Raw genomic sequence first — 21,446 nt, 5'->3', positions numbered from 1 at the left:
GATAGGGCAACGAATGTCTTCTTGCTTACTCTGTGGAACACCGAGATCAGTACTGCAGAGTTGTTATAAAAATCGTTTCCTCAAATCCTTGTGAATTGTTGGTGGGAATGTAAAACGATGCAGCCTCTATGGAAAACAGTGGTCCTCAAAAGTTAAAAATAGAATTAGCATATGATCCAGCAATTCCATTTCTGGGTATATACCCAAGAGAATTGAAAGCAGGATCTGGAAGAGGTATTTGTGCACTCAATGTTCACAGCAGCATCTCTCACAAAAGACAAAAGATGGAAGCAACCCAAGTGTCCACTAACAGATGAAAGGAGAAAGAAAATGTGGTATATACACACAATGGAATATTACTTAGCCTGAGAAAGGAAGAAAATTCTGACATATGCTACAACATGAATGAACCTTAAGGATATGATGCTAAATGAAATAAGCCAGTCACAAAAGGACAAATACTGTATGATTCCACTTATATTCGGTTCCTAGAGTAGTCAAATTCATAGAGACAGAAAATAGAGTGCTGGCTGCCAGGGGCTAGGGGAAGGGGAAATAGAGAGTTGTTGTTTAATGGGTACAGAGTTTCAGTTTTGCAAGATGAAAAAAGGTGGGTGGATGGATGGTAGTGACAGCTGCAAAACAATGAGATATACTTAATGCCACTGAACTGTATACTTAGAAATGGTTAAAATGGTAAATCTCATTATGTACATTTTACTACAATTTAAAAGAATGATTTAAAAATAGTCCCCAATTTTCAGAGAAAATTCCTCATTCTTTCTAATATATATCTATGTGTGTGTACCCACACACACACATACACTTTTTTAAGAGACATGGTCTCACTCTGTCACACCCAGGCTGGAGTGCAGTGATCATAGCTCATTGTACCCTCAAACTCCTGGGCTCAAGGGATCCTCCTGTCTCAGCCTCCCAAGTAGCTAGGACTACAGGCATGCAGCACTATGCCTGGCTAATTTAAAAAAAAAAATTTTTTTTTTAGATACAGGGTCTCACCACGTTGCCCAGGCTGGTCTCGAACTCCGGGGCTCAAGTGATCCTTTCGCCTTGGCCCCACAAAGTGATGAGATTATAGGCATGAGCCTGGCCCAGCCTCTTTTCTACCATATTTTAAAACGCTGGTACTACTTATAGCTTATCTGTTTCCTAATGCATACAGAAGGCAAATAAATGGACAAGCAGCATTTGAGCATCAATGAAATACTCTGAGACTCACTAGCCATGCATCATTTGGCAGTTTTGTAAGCATACAAATGTTCATATTCCAGACCTTCTAAGAAAATTTGTTTTACAGTGCTTTGAAAAATAAAAATATTCCTTAAAACAAACCAACGAACCAACCTACAATTATCCAGTGCGCTTTACCCATAGTTTGACGATCACTGTATCCAGGAAATCTATTTTAATGGTTCTCAGTTGTGCAAAAGTTAAAGGTCATAAGAGCAAGTTTAATTTCAATAAGAGAAAAATATCATTTTATGATAACTAGGACTGCCCCACTGGGAATAGGGATGTAGAACCAAAGTTGAAACAGCATTTCTCATCTTTATAGTAATTTAAAATTCACATAGAAATTTCAAATACATGATTTCATCTAACCTTGCAACCACCCCATAAGGTAGTTTTTAGTATTGCCAATTTTAAGGATAAGAACACACAATTTAAGTGATCTGACCACAATCACCTAGCCACTAATGGCTAGAACTCAGGTCTAGCAGTTTCAAATCTATTTTTATATTTCCCAAAGCCTTAAATTTAGCTCTCTGGTCAAAGGCTTTATTGATCTGAGAACTGTCCCAAAGATAAAAGAAACCTCCACTGTTTGGGGAGTGTGGGCAATAAGAAGAATGTGTGGCTGAGCACAGTCAGAACAACACTAAGGCCTCACTTCCTCACCCATACAATGAGGGCGTTACTTGACATTATCTACCACCTACCACTCCCCAGTATCTACAAGATCAAAGGTACCTGTATGTGAAATCATTTTAAAAGTATAAAATAAAAATGTTAAAAGTCATTGAAACACATGGTCTTCAGGAGACTGAGAGTCCACGGGTCTTTTTTTTTTTTTTTGAGACGGAGTCTTGCTCTGTCACCCAGGCTGGAGTGCAGTGGCGTGATCTCGGCTCACTGCAATCTCTGCCTCCCGGATTCAAGCAATTCTTCTGCCTCAGCCTCCTGAGTGGCTGGGACTATAGGCGCCCACCACCATGCCCAGCTAATTTTTGTATTTTTAGTAGAGACAGGGTCCCACCACGTTGGCCAGGTTGGCCTCGAACTCCTGACCTCAGATGATCCACCTGCCTTGGCCTCCCAGAGTTCTGGGATTACAGGCGTGAGCCACCACGCCCAGCCAATTCTTTTTTTTTTTTTGAGACAGAGTCTTGCTCTGTCTCCCAGGCTAGAGTGGAGGAGTGTGATCTCAGCTCACTGGAAACTCCGCCTCCCGGGTTCAAGCAATTCTCCTGTCTCAGTCTCCCCAGTACCTCCAACTACAGGCACATGCCACCACGCCTGGCTAATTTTTGTATTTTTAGTAGAGAGAGGGTTTTCATTACATTGGTCAGGCTGGTTTTGAACTCCTGACCTCAGGTGATCCACCCACCTCGACCTCCTGAAGTGCTGGGATTACAGGTGTCAGCTACCACGCCCGGCCTTTCCTGATTCTTATCATCAGTATGGCTGAGAGTAGAAGATGAGCATGTATGCAAAACAAAGAAAGAAAACCAGGCAAAAAAACTGACTGGTGTCCCTAGTGGGCTGGAGGTATGACAGACTGCTTGCCTTTTGTGGGGTAAAACCAAATTTGTAGTTTGCCCAGGTTCTAGAAACACTGAACCTTGAGCCCTTTCCTCACTCAACATTTAAAAATGTTAAAAAAGGATGCAGTGGCCTTGATATAGAAGCTGTGTAACTGAATGTGCTAGAGGCTGAATGTTAAAATAAGCAGAATAGTCAAAGCCACCGTGGTAATATAACATACTTAGCACAATTCTGCAGGATACCGTGAAAGGACGGGACTAAACAACCTGCTGAGCCTGGCTACTATTCTCATCAGCCCAGGGGCTGGCAGCTGCCTGACATTGTGGGCTGTGCCTTCCTTTATTCACTCTCAAAGAGTGGGTGTGGGGGGACTGGCTGGGAGTTGGCAGAGGTGCAGATGGAAGGCTATGGAGCCAGTCGTCTGGTACCCAGGAGCTGGGACAGAAATGGAGGGTAATGGGGCCACCTAAAGGCTTCCAGCCTCTGGTTTCATTTCATTCATTTGTGGGATCTATAAATACTCACTGAGTGAATACAGGCAGTGTCTTTGGCACAGCTGATACAGGTGGTGAATAAGACAGATTAGGCCCCTCCCTCAGAGAGTGATAGGATGAGGAAAGACAGACTATGTCCTGATAAGGGCTATGAAGAAAAAGTTCCAGGGGATGTGACTGGGAGTGCCCGTGGGACCACACTGGGCCTTTCTGAGCAGACAGCATTTAAGCTGAGACCCACAAGTTGAATGACACAAGGGAACAAAGCTGAAGGGAAGGCTTTCCAAGCTGAGCACCAGCAAGTGCAAAGTCCCCAGGGTGGGAACAAGCTTAGCTTGTTGGAGGAAAGACAAGACGGAGGGGAAGAGCGCTATCAGTTGAGATGAGAGGGGTAGGCAAGGGCCACACCACTTAGGGCCTTGCAGGTCACAGTAAGCAGCCTGGATTTTATGCCCCCTCAGTGATATGAGAATTCACCAAAGCACAGAAGAGTTAACTGTCTAACTTATGTTTTCAACAGATGGTCTGGTCTGACAGATCAGAAAGTAAATAACACACTCCTGGAGTTCTCTATTAAAATGTCTCATTTTAGTTGATCTTTCCACTGAAACCCAAGCGAGGTCTTGGCTTAATTGGTATTAAAGTGTATACCAGTAACATTTCAGCAGGAATCCACTGGGATGAAAGAAGCATGGAGGCCCAGGAGACAGGAAAGATGACAAGAAGACAGGCAGGAAAGCAGCCAGCTGGCTCCGATGGCCCCAGACGCATTTCCACAAGCTGAAGCCGATTTCCAGAGCCACCTGGGGCATGTGCCTGGCTCTTCAACCCTGATCCAGAGGACTCCTGTGACAGCTGCACAGGACAGTTACTTGCCTGAGGGCCCTCATCCTCTGCCCTGTGCAGAGGCCTTCCTCCTGGCTTCTGCAGCCCATGGGCTACCTAAGCAACAGCAAAGCAAGAACCTGAAGGGGTGTCAAAAGGAGAATGCCTTCATCACCTCTTTCCCTTGTCTGATCCCATGATTACCAAAACAGGGAGGAAAAGACAGTGAGCCCCAGCTGGAGTTTACAGCCCACACTTTTCTGACCTATTCAAAATGAACTTGTCCAAGTACTGCCAGGCTTACCTGAAGAGTGCAAAGGAAAAAAGCGCCTCTATTTCATTCCTTTCTTCCCTTTTAACTACCCTGTATTGAATCATTCCTTAGTGGTTTTCGATATTTTTAAGCTACATCCAGGTCCAGTAAGCTATAAAGTTATACAGCACTACTTGATCAAAGCGTTTGCTTCTCCTTAGAGGGGTAAACAAATTTGTCTAAAAATAAAAAATAAAAACTGCCTTGGTGCCCTAGCTGCAGTCTGTCTTAGTTAGTGATGGTGGGCAGACTTGGTAAAGGATATGAACATCGCAGTCACTTCCAATCTTGAAGCAAGCAATCAAATACCTTTAACATTTTGGGAGAGAAAAAAAACCAAGCCAGTCTTACCAGTTCAAGGTCAAGAGTTGGTAGGGGCAACAATGGGAAAAAGGAAAAATGATCAGAAGCAAAACAACTGTGAACTGCTTCTAAGGAGCTGGAACAATTTGCTTTTGTGAAGAGACTGATAGATAAGAGAAAGGGCGGCTTCTCTTCCCCACACCACTCCTCCCACCAAAAAGAATAGGGAAGGAAGGTCAGAAGGAAAAGCCTAGGCAACTTGAACTCCAAATGGGAAGCATCTAATCACTGTTTCAAAAGCTCTTTCAGAACACACCAACCACTTTCTACCTTTTAGACTGCTATTTAAAATTGAGATATGGTGGACTACAAGAGATATTCAAACTCCTGCAGTCCAACGTACTTCACTGATGAAGAACCAAGCCCAGAAGGTTTTCAGGTAGCGGCAGAGCCTGGAAGGGAACCCAGGTCTCCTGACTCACATTCCCTATTAATTATTATCCCATTCCCTAATTATTATTATGTGTTTTTATGTTATAAAATAAAAAGACATTATAGAAAAGAACTCAACAGAAGTCACCCACAATCCCATTATCACACTATCACCACTATTCATGTTTTGTTCACTTTATCATGTGCTTACAGGCTCCCCACCATTGTTATAATCATATTGGACTAATGTTCTTTCCAATACAGAGGTTGCTCATGTCACCATTAACACAATCAAGGATGAAAAACTGAACACTGATATAATATGGAAATCAATTTGGTATAACCTGAACTGATTTTATCTTTGCTAAGGGCTGGTACCCTCCAAGACAAGTTTACTCCTCTTATTGAGACACAGTAAAAATATACAATAGCAGCCTATTACTAGGGCTTAGAATTCAGAACCTTTTCACGGCGTGTTTAAGGCAGAACTTTCTACAAGGCCTGGGACATGCAAATTAAGCTGCTTAACCTCAGAACAGTTCTATTCACCTACCTGGTGCATCAGGTACTTGTAGAGGAATGAAAGGATCAGACACGCTTAGAAGCGGGAGGCCAGAGTCCACAGTCTGCCCACCCTTCCTTTTTTCAGCTGGAGTTAGGTTGGAGGGGAAGGAGGAGTCAGGAGAGAAAAAAAGAGAAAAGCAATAACACCAAGTAAATCTAGGTAAGTTTACCCTCTATTAATGCAACAGTTCAAACTACAGAGTAAGTCTAAGCCTAGAATAAAAGTGGCTGTAGCTCAGTGAACAGCAAAGTATCTATGAGATATTCAATCTGGCCTTTTTTTTTGAGACAAAGTCTCACTCTTGTCCACCAGGCTAGAGTGCAATGGCACAATCTCGGCTCACTGCAACCTCCGCCTCCCTGGTTCAAGCGATTCTCCTGCCTCAGCCTCCTGAGTCACCAGGTGCCTGCCACCACGCATGGCTAATTTTTGTATTTTTAGTAGAGACAGGGTTTCACCACGTTGGCCAGGCTGGTCTTGAACTCCTGATCTCAGGTGATCCACCCGCCTCAGCCTCTCAAAGTGCTGGGATTACAGGTGTGAGCCACCACGCCTGGCTCAACCTGGTCCTTGTAACATATTATGAGATGCAATTAACAATAAAACCAGGGTATTCACATGTCTGAAATTCCACTTCTTTCTTGGATATACTGCAGTCTACAGTACCTCTTTCAGAATGTCTAGAGGAGGTATTGTCCATATCACACATATTAGCACATAAACAAACATAACACTATCTGTTTTGTAATCTAACATGTGTATAGGTACTTCCTATGTATCTATCACCCTGTTGAGGTCCTTTAAGGACTAAGTCCTACTGTATCACCATGATGTCTAATATAGTGATAGGTAGACACACAGAAAGGGGCAGAAATAGACTTCTTGCCTATTGCAAGGTTAGACAAGCCCTAATCTCTGTACTATACTTAACATACTATTAGCATTCATTCTATATTTGGCAAAATACAGATTTACAGAACTCTATACACCCTATGGAATAACAGAGCTTGACGTGGCCTCAGAATTTTTTGGCACAATTCTCTTATTTCCCCATAAAAGAAAATGAAGCCTAAACATTAAACACTAGCCAGAGGTAGGATCAGAAGCCAGGTTTCTTGGTTTCCACTTTATCATTCTTTTTATTTTTTTTCTCTAAGAGACTGAGGTCTTGCTATGTTAACGAGGCTGGACTTAAACTCCTGGGCTCAAGCGATCCTCCCACCTCAGCCTCCCTAGTAGCTGGGATTACAGGCATGCACCACCACATGCAGCTTTACATTATCATTCTTTTTTTTTTGAGACGGAGTCTTGCTCTGTCGCCCAGGCTGGAGTGCAGTGGTGCAATTTCGGCTCACTGCAAGCTCTGCCTCCCGGGTTCAAGCAATTCTCTGCCTCAGCCTCCCGAGTACCTGGGATTACAGGCGCCTGCCACCACACCTGGCTAATTTTTGTATTTTTAGTAGAGACGGGGCTTTACCATGTTGGTCAGGCTGGTCTTGAACTCCTGACCTTGTGATCCACCTGCCTCGGCCTCCCAAAGTACTGGGATTACAGGCATGAGCCACCGTGCCCGGCCATACATAATCATTCTTTACTTTCCATTTTAGTATTCAGTTTGTTTGTTAATTAAAATCTCATTTTGTTTGTCAGCTGTCTTTCTAGGAAAAAAAAGCCTCATTTTCTTTCTATAAAGTGGGTTTTTAAAAAACGTTTTATTTTGAAGTAATACAGAATCACAAGAAGTTCCTGCACATAGAGTCCTGTGAACCCTTCAACCAGCTTCCCCCAGTGGTGATGTCTTATATAAACTGTAGCCTGAGATCACCGACTCCGGCACAGTACTGCGGCCTTAGGCTCCTCGGTGCTCACCAGTTGTTACGTGGCCCTATTTGTGCATGTGTGTACTGTTCTTTTCTTCTCCCCTCAGTGCCGATGTCGCCCATACTTCTGGCTCTGGGACCCCACCCGTACCCTCTGCTCTGTTCTCCCTCCACCCCACCCCACCCCACCCCACCCCACCCCACTCATGTCTCTCTGCCTCTTTTCATTTCACTCCCTGGACATCCCTCTCTTTCTCAATGAGCCCTGAATCCCTCCTTCTCAGCCTGAGTGGTGCTGGGTTGAATTTGGAAATCGTGGGACTCAGCATCCCCTCTACTAATCCCCTTGGCCTGGGCTATCAAATGTGGGACATTTCTTTTCACCTCTCTTGGCCTCAGTGTTCTGTCTGTAAAACAGGCTTGTGGAGGAGTCAAAGTGCTGGGCATGAGTGGGCATCACTGGCAGCATCTCTGTGGGCATCTGGCTCTGATTTCCTTCTTTCCCTGTCTTGGACTTTACCTGTCTCTGAATCTTGGTCTCTCTCCAGTTCTGCCTCTGGCATGAGGAGGATGCTCTGGGGTCTACCGGGAAGCTGTGATGAGATGGGAGAGTTTCCACCCCACCCACCTCTATTCCACATTTCTCGTAGTCAGTGGCTGACTGGGCCTCTTTCTCCCCACCTCCCCTGCTCCCGAGAGCCCAGTGCCCCAGTCCCTTGCCCTTGCCTACTCAGTACCCAGCATCTCTTGAATAGACTCTGCCACTGTCACAGCAGCCACCTCTGCCACCCTTAATGCTACCTCCTCAGGGCCAGCAAGATGTAGTCTGAGATGCATGATAAAGTGGAAGGCAAAGGTGGGATTGCTGGATGGACTGGTGACCTTTCCAGTCCCTGGAATCTGGCCGCCTCCTTTGCATCCTGGCTTCAAAGACATACGGCGCCTGCTTTCACTCCAGAGGCCCTTGAAATGTGGGAACCCAGTGCCCCAGGCCCAGATATGGAGGAGGCGGCATGTGTGATGCCTACCATTCCTCAGGTGTGCAGGAACTTCCCAGCCCCAGCTCAACTAGATGGGTAACAGGCAAGGGCAACAGGGACAGACTGGGGTGTTAATGCCCAGATGTGGCAGAAGTGAATGGGGAGGTGCAGTGGCATCCCCTTAGTAGGTAGCCTCCTCCATCACCTCCACAGCCATGTCCTACCCAGTGGCTGGTCAGCCCCAGTGTGCCAGCAGCTGCTATCAGACCCAGCTCAGTGACTGGCACACTGAACTCTCAGGACGGTGAGTATCTGCCCTCTTCATCTCCAGGCCTGCCCTGGGAAATGGGGATGGGAGGGAAGGTCACCTCCAACCCCCACTGACACACTACTAACCCCATTTTTCTTCTTTGGACTCTGAATTCCCACTCTCTAACCCTCAGCCCTTCCTTGGACTTCCAACGCTCCTTGGGATCCTAATCTCACACCTTCCAACACTCAACTTCTTGGACCTTCAACCTTCTTCTAGGACCCCCAACTCCTCATTCAAACCGTATCTCTCAACCTTTAAAGCACTCCCTCCTGGGGCCCCTAGTTCCCTCTGGGACCTTCACTTCCTCCAACCTGTGTGTATAGTTCTTTGCAACTTGATTCTCCGTATAGATTAGAATGAGCACCACTGCAATCATGATACAGAACTGTTCCATGAAACCAAAGACCTCCTCATTCTACTCCTTTGTAGTCACACCCACCACTTCTTCCTGTTACTATCCTTTGGAAACCACTATTCTGTTCTCAGTCTCTATAATTTTGTTATTAAAGTGGGTTTTAAACTAAGTTTCTTTAAAGGTAGAATGACGAAAGGAAGGATAAAATAACTGCTTTTAAGTCCCTAAAGTATTTTAAAATGACATAATGAAACATATTTAAAAGAAAAAAAGCAAACTGCAAAACTGAATACACGGTGTAAGTCATATTTGAAAAAAATTTATATGCAGAAATAAAATTCTAGATACAAATACTGTAAAATGTCAGCAAATGCTCTTCTCTCAAGGCGGGGTTATAAGATTTTATTTTCTTTACTTTGGGCCTTATTTATTTCTCCACATTTTTATAAATGAACATGTGTAACTTATACACAGGAAAACATATGAAAATAGAGGCACCACGTGAAGTTTTAAATGTTTGCCTGTTTTTCCTCCAATGTATAGACACAGTCTGTCATTTTTGCAGCTTTTACCATACAAATGTTTAATATAGCCCCGTGCCATCCTCCCAAACCCATTATGACATTTCCTGCTTAGTTTCTCCTTTGATCAGTCAGAAGGTTTAAAATCTGTAAACAGTCTCAGTTCAGTTGGAAAATTTACAGAAAATGATGTCATCCTGCCCTTTGTACAAACGAGAGCAAATGAGTTCCTGGGATCTAGACATAATTTTCTTTCATTTGTAAAGAATGAAGGTGTCACAGAAAACAAACATTTACACTGCGAACAAGAGAGACGGGAAAATATCAAATGTTGATAGAAGACCGAATAAACTGAGGAAACTATGAAGACACTCTTTAATGTTTATAAAAGCTTAATGTTGCTGGTTTATGAGATTCCTGAGATGTGGTCATAACTACAGTTTTTGAGCTGGGCTACAGGTACAAATCTCTATTCTGTCATTCTCCAGCTGTGCCCTTGGGCAGGTGGTCTTTGTGAGGATCACCTGAGATAATGAGCAAGAAAAGCACTTACCCAGTGGGTTTAACATGCCTCATGTGCTTGATACATGTTCAATGTTATTACTGTCATAACTTTACTCAAATATGTGTTTGTGGCTGTGCCTTTAAGTCCCTTAAAAAAAAAAAAATATATATATATATATATACACACACACACACATACACACAACCATTTGCAGCCTTCAGAGTAAATATAAAGTAGTGGAAAGGCAGAAACAAAAACAAAATAAACCTCATTAAAAAACAGCTCACACAAACAATGAAACATAACCATGTGTAATAGATGAGAACTAGGCATTAAAACTGGGGTTGGTAGGGTGAGTAGATGGAAAATGATCAGGGACCTCGATTGTTAATGCTGGTGAATCCAAGGTCCTAAGCTTTGGCACAAAGCAACCGTTCTTATTCATTCAACACATCTGTATGGAGCCAAACATTGTGCCAAATTCTGGGATTGGGCAGCAAAGAAGACTCTCAGGGCTTATTCTGTGACCCTCTTTCCAGACAAACTATATCCTACCCAGGTCCATGGCTAATCATCATTTTGATGTTCTATTTCAAGGACAACAGTCAATGCTTTACACATTTGATATGTTTGGTCAACTATGTGGCACATCAAACTTCAAGCAGCATGACCTGGTTTTGGAACATTTTCAAATTTCACCAAAATATCAATATACTTACAAAATTTACACAAACAAAGCTAAAAGTGAAACAAAAATTTTTAACTACTTAATAATGAAAAGCATAACTACAAAATAATAATGAGAATATCATACAAAGATTTATGAGCTATGGTTAAGCTCCACACAACTCCATTTTTTTTTTTTTTTACTAGGGGAATACACACTCATTAGAAAGCATTCTCAATAAACAGTGTAATCTTCAAAGGTTGAAGCGAGGCAACTGGAGAAAGAGAAAAGAGGACATTGGAATATTTTCACATGACAAAGCCTCCCTGAAGATTATAATTAGCCTCCCTCCCCACTTTTGTGCTGGGTGAAAATGACTGTCAAATTGTGAAGAAAAACTTACAGCCCAAGTACTTTATTTTTTAAAAAAGAATTTTAAAATATATTACTATGTGTTCCTCTTAATATCACCAAATATAAGAAAAACAAGAAAATGGCCAGGCGAGGTGGCTCACGCCTGTAATCCCAGCATTTGGGAGGCCAAGGTGGGTGGATCACCTGAGGTCAGGAGTTTGAGACCAGGCTGGCCAATATGGTGAAACCCCGTCTCTGCTAAAAATACAAAACATTAGCTGCGCATGGTGGCGTGCACCTGTTGTCCCAGCTGCTTGGAAGGCTGAGATAGGAGAATTGCTTGAACCCAGGAGGCAGAGGTTGCAGTGAACAGAGATCCCACCACTGCACTCCAGCCTGGGCAACAGAGCGAGACACCATCTCAAACAAACAAACAAACAAGAAAATGTAATAAAGATAAAAGCAAAAGTTAAAGAATAAAAAAGAGAACAGAAGATTTTATACATCTAAGTGTTGTCTCTGAAAATATAATAAAACATCCAACCTCTAGCTAGAGTTACCAAGAAAAAGAGGAACACAAATACATACAATTAAAATTAATGTACACAGATATTAAAAGATATATACATATTGTTGTACTTTAATGAAAAATTTTAAAACTGCAGATGATTTTCTAGGAAAAGATAATATGTGACATATGAAGAATGCTTACAAAATGAATCTAAAAGGCAAAGGACACAAACAATACAAATCTCAAAGAAATAAAAATGGGTCAGTAAATAAGGTTCTCTGGCCGGGCGCGGTGGCTCACGTCTGTAATCCCAGCACTTTGGGAGGCTGAGGCAGGCGGATTACCTGAGGTCGGGAGTTCGAGACCAGCCTGACCAACATGGAGAAACCCTGTCTCTACTAAAAGTACAAAATTAGCCTGGTGTGGTGGCGCATGCCTATAATCCCAGCTATTTGGGAGGCTGAGGCAGGAGAATCACTTGAACCGGGAGGCAGAGGTTGCAGTGAGCCAAGATTGTGCCATTGCACTCCAGCCTGGGCAACAAGAGCAGAACTGTCTGAAAAAATAAATAAATAAATAAATAAATAAAATAAAAATAAGGTTCTCTGTCTACAGTCTGGGCTGTGCTGGCTGGGTGGAGAAATGGCAGGGAAAATGACTCTCATTCACTATTAATCGAAATAAAATTTATATAGCTTTCTTGGAGTACAACTTGAAAATATGTATAAAAAACCTTAAAATACACATACTTTTGATTTAGCACATAGTCTCTTAGAAGTTATCTTAGAGAAACTGTAAAGGATATAAACAAAAATTTAGCTTCAAGAATATTTATATGGTGAAAAATTGGTAACGATGTAAATATTCATAAAAGGGGATATTAAATAAATTTTACCATTCTTCCATGAACAATCATATTGTAGATTAATATTTATTGACATGGAAACTGCTAATTTCCAGAGGACATTTAAAAATGAATAACAAACTGGGCCACAGACAGCCCTTCAGTATAGTTTACAGCAAAGACTGCACAGGCCATATTGGTCATAGCGCAATGAAAACATAACCTGAGTAACTTTTGGTTAAAGAAAAAATGGAAACTTCTATTTAAAAATATCCAGAAAATAAGAATAAGAGAGTATTACATATCAAATATTATGAAATGACAACGCTCTATTCAGAAATAAACTTATGAGGTTAGAAAAACTACTAACATTCCTAAAGAAAGCAGGCAGAAAGAATATACAATAAGGTTCAAAGTAGATACTAATCAGTATAATTAAAAAGATCACTTTTAGAAACATGCCAAATTCTATATCTTATAAAGAATACTTTCAAAAGCTCACATTCATTGCTGAAATATTTATAATAGTAAATACTGAAATAAAGTTAATGTTAAAAAAGATGCAACTGGTTAAATATACTAGGATATATCATACATCTGGTGTATCCTAGAAGTTTTGTGTGTGTGTTTTTTTTTTTTTTTTTGAGACAGGATCTCACTCTGTTGCCCAGGCTAGAAAGCAGTGTTGTGATCTCAGCTCACTGCAACCTCTGCCTCCTGGGGTCAAGGGATCCTCCCACCTCAGCCACCTGAATAAGTGGGACTACAGGTGTGCGCCACCATACCTGGCTAATTTTTGTATTTTTTGGTAGAGACGAGGTTTCACCATGTTGGCCAGGCTGGTCTCAAACTCCTGACCTTAAGCGATCTGCCCACCTCGGCCTCTCAAAGTGCTGGGATTACAGGCGTGAGCCACTGCACCCGGCCATATAATGGAAGTTAATGCAGGTACTTTTTAAAAATTATACTTTAACAAAATTAGCTGGGCATGGTGGCACACGCCTGTGATCCCAGCTATTCAGGAGGCTGAGGCAGGAGAATCGTTTGAACCTGGGAGGTGGAGGTTGTAGTGAGCCAAGATCTCACCATTGCACTCTAGTCCCGGCAACAAGAGTAAAACTCCGTCTAAAAAAAAAAAAAAAAAATTATATTTTAGAAGCTTCTTTAACGATGTAGGAGAAATGTGCCAGGTTCATTAAGTGAAAAAAATCAGGCTTCAAAATTACAAACCTGCACATTGTGCACATGTACCCTAAAACCTAAAGTATAAAAATAAAAAAAAAAAGAAGTAAAAAGCCAAAAAAAAAAAAAATATGACTATAAAGATGCATATCAGGTTGGGCGTGGTAGCTCACGCCTGTAATCCCAGCACTTTGGGAGGCCGAAGCAGGCAGATCACTTGAAGTCAGGAGTTCGAGACTAGCATGGCCAACATGGTGAAACTCCGTCTCTACTAAAAATACAAAAATTAGCCAGCCATAGTGGCACACACCAGTAGTCCTAGCTACTTGGGAGGCTTGAGGCATAAGAATTGCTTGAACCTGTGAGGCAGAGTTTGCAGTGAGCTGAGGTTGTGCCATTGCACTACAGCCTGGGTGACAGAATGAGACTCCATCTCAAAAAAAAAAAAAAAAAAAAAAAAAGAAGATGCATATCAGAGTCTCAGAGTCTTAATCAGGGGGCCAAAGAGTGTACAAAATTGTGGTCATATGGCCGGCCATGGTGGCTCACGCCTGTAATCCCAGCACTTTCGGAGGCCAAGGCAGGCAGATCACCTGAAATCAAGAGTTCAAGACCAGCCTGGCCAACATGGTGACATCCTGTCTCTACAAACATACAAAAATTAGCCGGGCATGATGGCAGGTGCCTGTAATCCCAGCTACTCTGGAGGCTGAGGCGGGAAATCACTTGAACCCAGGAGGCAGAGGTTGCAGTGAGCCAAGATTGAGCCACTGCACTCCAGCCTGGGCAACAGAGCGAGACTCCATCTCAAAAAAAAAAAATTGTGATCATGTGTATTCTGGTCAGGGAGACCTATAACTTTCATTAGATTCACAAAGATATCTGTGACTCTCAAAAGGTTAAATGCCTCTAACAGACATCAAAATAGCATCTGGCCGGGCGTGGTGGCTCACGCTTGTAATCCCAGCACTTTGGGAGGCCGAGGCGGGCGGATCACGAGGTCAGGAGATCGAGACCACGGTGAAACCCCATCTCTACTAAAAATACAAAAAATTAGCCGGGCGTGGTGGCGGGCGCCTGTAGTCCCAGCTACTCGGAGAGGCTGAGGCAGGAGAATGGCGTGAACCCAGGAGGCGGAGCTTGCAGTGAGCCGAGATTGCGCCACTGCACTCCAGCCTGGGCGATAGAGCGAGACTCCGTCTCAAAAAAAAAAAAAAAAAAATAGCATGCCTGGGCTATCTCTTGGTGGTGAGATCATGGAGAATTTTAACTTTCTTCTCTATAAATTACTAACTTTATATAATCAAAATGTATAATTTTTTATTAATAGAAGGGAAAGTTTGTCTCTTATGATTGCTTCTATACTTTTAACAAAGTCTCATTAAAAGAAACCTCCCTCCTTTTTTAGAAGTCTCATTAAAAAATACCTCCCTCCTTCTCCCCAACAGCACATGCACACACACACACACACACACAAACAGTTTAGAGGACCGTTAGATATAACAGAACATTTAATTTTTAAAATTCTTCAAGACATCTCAGAAACCTAAGAAATTACAAGCAATGAACACTGGGTGTTTCTTAAATCTAGAAATATTTGTTTAAGACGTGCCTGTGGATTAGAGAGAACAAGTCCTGCATATTACTGCCAGACTGTCCTGCCACTTTAATTCAAAGTGGTTCTAGATCTTTATCCCTTTTTGATCAGAAAGCTTTTGAATTAAAAAAAGTAAGTTTTAAATTAAATAGACCATGAAAAAAATAGATATATATACATGTTACTGCCAGGATTTGGATTTCACTGGCATGCTAGAGTTATCTGTGGAGTGAAAAACAGTGTGAAGGTAACAACAGTGAACCTCATGTTCCAGGTATTTGCCATACTAACCAGTTCCAGCAGAAAATGAGGTCGTAGCAAAAGCATCACCTTGGGTTGATTGAAAGCCTGGGATCAAACTCTCAGCTGAGCCTCCAAGCTTCTCGGGATGTTTGCCTAGAGAGACAAGACACCACTCAGTTCATTCTAGCAGAATCTTGTGAGGCACACACACATGGCAGAAGTGAGGGGCATTCTCTCAACTGACTTCTGGACTTGACTACTTTTACTGCATTATGGCGACACATTCAAAGGTCCTTGTCTAGTCATTGCAGTAACTGAGAGAGCAGCTGAGAAAAAAAAAGGAAATTGTTAAGAATCAAAAGAGAGCATGTCATCAGTTTTACAAGATGAAAAGGGTTCTGGAGATTGGTTGGTTGCACAACAGTGTGAATGTACTTAACACTACGGAACTGCACATTGAATGCCTCCCACCCTCACTTGTAATCTATTCACTTTATACAGCTCTAATGAGTTTGATGATCTGCTTTCCATGTTGGAAGCAGTTTAGGAGAGCAAATGAGAAGAGGGAGTGGTGGAGATGGCAATAATGAGATGTTATGAGGGACAAGCATAATGACAGTAGCTTAATGTGAAAGCTGACAGCTGAACAGTAAGAAAAGGGAGAGGAAATTATTAAAACTCAGGGGCTAGTTATTTGGGTACAAAAATACTACAATTTTCAGTAGTCTATAGAGGTATTTCTATTTACAGTCCAGAATAACAACTGGTATACATAACACTGAAACAAAGTTGCCAAAAAAGTTAAGTACCATGCCCTATCTTCTGTTTAAAAAAGCAAGAAAGTAATAGGAATTTTTTTCAATAGACAGGGTCTCACTCTGTCACCTAGGCTAGAGTGCAGTGGTAAATTCATAGCCCACTGCAGCCTCGACCTCTTGGGCTCAAGTGATCCTTCCACCTCAGCCTCCCAAGTAGCTGGGACTACAGATGTGTGCCAGGATGCCCAGCTAATTTTTAAAATTTTTTAGAGATAGGATCTTGGCATGTTGCCCAGGCTGGTCTTGAACTCCTGGGCTCAAGCGATTCTCTTGCCTCAGCCTCCCAAAGTACTGGGTTACAGGCATGAGCCACCACACCTGGATTTGAGTTTTAAAAGATTTCTATAAAATGATAGTTAAAGCCAAAATGTTTGGCCAATAGTTCATACCACTCAATTGGTTCTCATCATTCCTTTATCCTGCGCCCTTATCTACATTGAGAGTACTCTTTTTATTAGAGTACTCTCTAACATTATTAGAATTATTAGAATTATGCATATTAGAATTTGTTCCAAAGTGTGTGCATGTGCCTCTGTGTGTGTGTGTGTGTGTGTGTGTGTGTGTCCTGCCTTCCAAAGTAGACTGTTCTTCAGGCAGAAGTATATCTTCTATTTAATCATCTTTCTGTGTAGTACAGTAATACAGAACTCTGATTATAGTGAAAGAAAGATTCAGTGTCCATGTGAAGGCACATTCATGGACAAGTAGTGGCAACTTTCTGGGACAATAAACCAACCTAGGATGAGGGAACCATCACACTCCTCCAAGGAGGGACCATGCCTGATGCTGTTATCCTGGACTACGTCACAAACCTTTTCTACAAGTTTCTTCCCTAAGCATCACATTCTCCTTGCTACCACCCACAATAGATCAGGATTTCCTGAAGATGAGGACTTCAGGGCCCATGGTAAAAATAAAAACCAATTTGTATGCATACTTTGAAATCAAGCCTTATGCAAAGGCCCAAGCCTACGTTTCCACATGCATACCCTTCTAGAGTTACGATTCTTTCTCATTCCTGGTTATTTCTTAGCACAGAGAATCTATAATCAAGAAGCACAGAAAAAGACACAGCTTACTCACCTTCCCCCAGCTTGGCAAAGTCCTTGTTTAGCAGTTCTTCAGCTGTGAGTTTGGAGAAATTATCGTCATCGAAGGGATTCCACGTAGACCCTTCTGAAGGATTATAAACGTTTTGTTGAGAGGTCCGAGGAGAGCCTGATGGAGTGGTGGTTGCAGACCTAGGTAGGTTTCCACCCCCACAAAACAAAAAGATATAAAAGTTGAAGAAAACAAAAAGGGTCAACTTATTTTCTCTGTTTCAGGATCAAATTCTTTTCTGGGTCAAACCATCATTTTCCACCACAGTATTTTTTTTTTTTCTGAGGCAGAGTTTTGCTCTTTCACCCAGGTTGAAGCACAATGGCGTGATCTCGACTCACTGCAACCTCTGTCTCCTGGGTTCAAGCGATTCTCCTGCCTCAGCCTCCTGAGTAGCTGGGATTACAGGCGCATGCCACCACGCCTGGCTAATTTTTGTATTTTTAGTACAGACAAGGTTTCGCCATATTGGCCAGGCTGGTCTTGAACTCCTGACCTCAGGTGATCCACCTGCCTGCCTCCCAAAGTGCTAGGATTACAGGCGTGAGCCACTGCGTCCGGCCCACAGTGTTTTCCTAAAAGGGCTTTCCACAGCACCTAAACAATTTCCACAGATACCCATTCCAGTTTGTGAAATGAATGTCTCCTTTCCTTCATGACTCACTACCTCCCACTACTTTCTTAATCTCTTGCTTAGGTTTTTAGTCTTATCTACAAGTTGTTTCAGTTCAGGATCTAAAAGCAACCTGTTCTTAGACTTGTATATCTTGTGGTGACCACCATAACATCCACAATAACTGACCCCTGGAAGGGCAGGAAAGAGGTCTATTTAGGCTGCCTCTCATCTCTCAGGATCCAGCATGCATACAGTTAAGGGTCACCATCACAATTAAAAAGAAGTAAAGACAGTTACCACTACTTTGTGCCTCTAAATATCATTATATAATTTTCTTATAAAGTCTCTAACTTCATTGAAAGATTTTAACTTTAGAGTGCATGGTTCCAAGACAGTTAAGGGTCTGAAACTGCATTTACTCAACACTCATCAAAATCTGCTTCTCGGGCACAGAACCAGTCACTGGATTTCCAAAGGTTGACTAAGACATGGTCGTTGTCTTGGAGAACTCACAAACCAGTTCGGTCAGACATACAAATAATTAACGACAATACAATGTCATACAAGCTCAAAAAAAAGTTCAGATAAAAATTATACATCATATCAGAGGAAGGGTCAAGGAAAAGTCAACCTCTGACATGGATCTTGATGAATAAATGAACATTCCCTAGGTGGGCAAGGAGGAGCGCAGCAGTCCCAGGAGAGGGTATAGGAGGAACAAAGGACTCGGGAAGGTGAAGAGTGGCAAGTCTGCCTGTGAAACACAATAGGCCCTGCTGTGTTAAGCAGTGTGCTCAGCTATCATCCGACAGGTCATGAGGAGCCAATGAAAGACTTTTCAGCATGGAAAGACTCGGTCAGATCGAGAGTTCAGAGAACACACTGTAAACCATGGAACAGGTGAGAGAATGAGAACAGTGGGCCAAGTAGGAAAAGATTTCTTAAGATTAGTATGGCCCATGCACTAAAGACAAATTCACAGCTGCTCATTAAACACAAGTACATGCAAGATGAAACGAGCCAGAAAAATAAACAAACCAGAAAAATAAACAAACACAAGTACACACCACTGTATTTGCATTACACACATCTACACAATTATGCAAAGAATCACACACTAACAGCCGCAGGCAAACCTTGCCCACAGGGGGAAGAACAACAAAGAGGAAGCACCACATACTTGGACTTATTGAGACTGGCCTCAGCTGCAGCTGCCTGGAGCAGCTGGGTTGATTTGCTGGCAGGGACCCCAAAGACTGCACTGTGGGTTACGTCACTGAGAATACGCCTGTGCCCAGCACGTTGGGTTTTGGGGGATGAGGGTGGAGTGAGAGATCCAACTTTCTGCCCCTGGACGGCAGGAGGTGGGGTTGTCTGAACCTTTGGCTGTTGTCTTACTGGGGCTTGAATCTGCTAGGAAGAGAGATGGAAAGTGTTTCATTAAAAAAAAAAAAAAAGTTAAAGGAAAAACAAACAGGTAAGCTCCAAAAAAAAAAAAAAAAAAAATGCCACATAAGCACTAACATGAGACTGAAATGGCTACGTTTATCAATAACGCCCAGAAAGAAAAATCCAGGCTTTGACAATCTGTGCTGCAACTTTGAGACTGATAACAACATGGTATTTGCCTGATACACATAAATTTCCATCTACATCAGTGATAATATATAGGGTAACCATATGTTAACCATATTCAGCTCAAAGCATAAGAATGCAGAAGCTATTCCACCTGTAAAGATCTAGAATTTATCATAAAGGACCACTTTCTATTTCTGGAGTCACACACAAACTCATTCAGAATGCTTCCAAAGGGCAGGCAATAGATCCTATCACTACAGGTAGAGGCCAATGAAGACATATCTCCAGCGAAACACATTTAGGCTGAATGACTTCTGCTAAGAGATTCCCCACTCTCTGCCATAGCGAGACCACAGGTTGGGAGTGAGTCAGAGAGAATTCTACTGTGATTAATAAATGTTACTGCTTGTTTGTTTTAAACTTTTATTTTAGGTTCGGGGGTACACGTGCAGGTTTGTTATACAGGTAAACAGGTAAACTCCTGTCATGGGGGTTTGTTGTGCAGATTATTTTGTCACCAAGGTACTAAGCCTATTTTTTCTGATCCTCTCCCTCCTCCCACCCTCCACCTTCAAGGAGGCCCCAGCATCTGTTGTTTCCCTCTTTGTGTCCATGAGTTCTCATCATGTTGCTCCCATTTGTAAGTGAGTGCATGTGCTATTTGGTTTTCTATTCCTCCAATAGTTTGCTAAGGATAATGGCCTCCAGCTCCAACCACGTTCTTGCAAAGCCTCCATCCTCCTTCTTTTTAATGGCTGCATAGCATTCCATGGTGTATATGTACCACATTTTCTTTATCCAATCTCCCATTGACAGGCATTTAGGTTGATCCCATGTCTTTGCTATTATGAATAGTGCTGCAATGAACATACACATGCATGTGTCTTTATGGCAGAACAATTTATATTCCTTTGAGTATACACCAGTAATGGGATTGCTGGGTTGAATAGTAGTTCTGTTTTTAACTCTGTGAAGAATCACCACACTGCTTTCCACAATGGTTGAACTAACTTATACTCCCATCAAGAATGTATAAGCATTCCCCTTTTTGTTTTGTTGTTAAGTCTCTTTATTTCATTGATGGGATGAGTATATAAGATCCTATTTCTGTGGCAACTCCTAAGAAAATATATAGCATTAGTTTAGTGGGATTCACTTGTTTCAATCTTCAGTTTGCACATAATATTGAAGAACTGGCAGAGAATATAAGAAGAAGAAAGAAAAAAAGGTATTGATGATGACTGAGCTAATAATACAAGGACTCTTGTGATGTGGGCCATTTTCAAAACAGGCCAAACTGCCACCACAGAACAACATACAGGTGAGAACATCTTTGTGACCACATGAGTGGTCCTTAAGCATAAGTCACCTATATCAAGGAAAATGAACAAAAAATGTTAAGAAAGCCACCCAATCCCTTTCCTTTACGCTATCAGCCTAGAGATAAAATAACTTTGGATATAAAATGCCCCAGGGATTTCACCATCCCTTCCCTCCAGTCCCTCCTCTCAGATTAGAGTTGCTGCTCCACACTGCAACTCAGTTCAGCTGCAGTCTCAGTGTCCACAAAGGCAGGCCCTGAGAGAGTTTAAGGAAACTAGACTATCCAGCTACCTGGGTCAGATGCTTCTAGCTTGGGATATCGACTGCCCTCATCTTGTCCTCAGGACTTGGAAAATTTATTAAGGCAGACTATGTACACGTGTCAGTATTCCATCCACT

General features: G+C 42.3%; 1 protein-coding gene across 7 annotated transcripts in view; it reads right to left on the bottom strand.

Moving 5' to 3' along the window:
- The window catches only part of AAK1 (AP2 associated kinase 1), a 184,253-nt gene that overhangs the window by 24,723 nt on the left and 138,084 nt on the right, over positions 1-21,446 (bottom strand). For 4 of the 7 annotated variants that reach the window (XM_058429163.1, XM_058429161.1, XM_058429164.1 and 1 more), the window contains exons 14-17: positions 19,327-19,559; positions 17,513-17,670; positions 15,660-15,764; positions 5,708-5,803 (exon numbers count right to left, since the gene is read on the bottom strand). In XM_058429163.1, coding sequence (XP_058285146.1) covers positions 5,708-5,803; positions 15,660-15,764; positions 17,513-17,670; positions 19,327-19,559 — 592 coding nt within the window. The remainder of the gene's footprint in view (positions 1-5,707; positions 5,804-15,659; positions 15,765-17,512; positions 17,671-19,326; positions 19,560-21,446) is intronic. The other 3 variants (XM_058429162.1, XM_032178662.2, XM_058429165.1) reach the window with 2 other exon arrangements.

This window comes from Hylobates moloch, unplaced genomic scaffold (genome assembly GCF_009828535.3).
Source record: "Hylobates moloch isolate HMO894 unplaced genomic scaffold, HMol_V3 SCAFFOLD_15, whole genome shotgun sequence".
In the NCBI taxonomy this organism is placed as follows: Eukaryota; Metazoa; Chordata; class Mammalia; order Primates; family Hylobatidae; genus Hylobates; species Hylobates moloch.
This window is presented reverse-complemented; position numbering and strand designations above follow the sequence as displayed.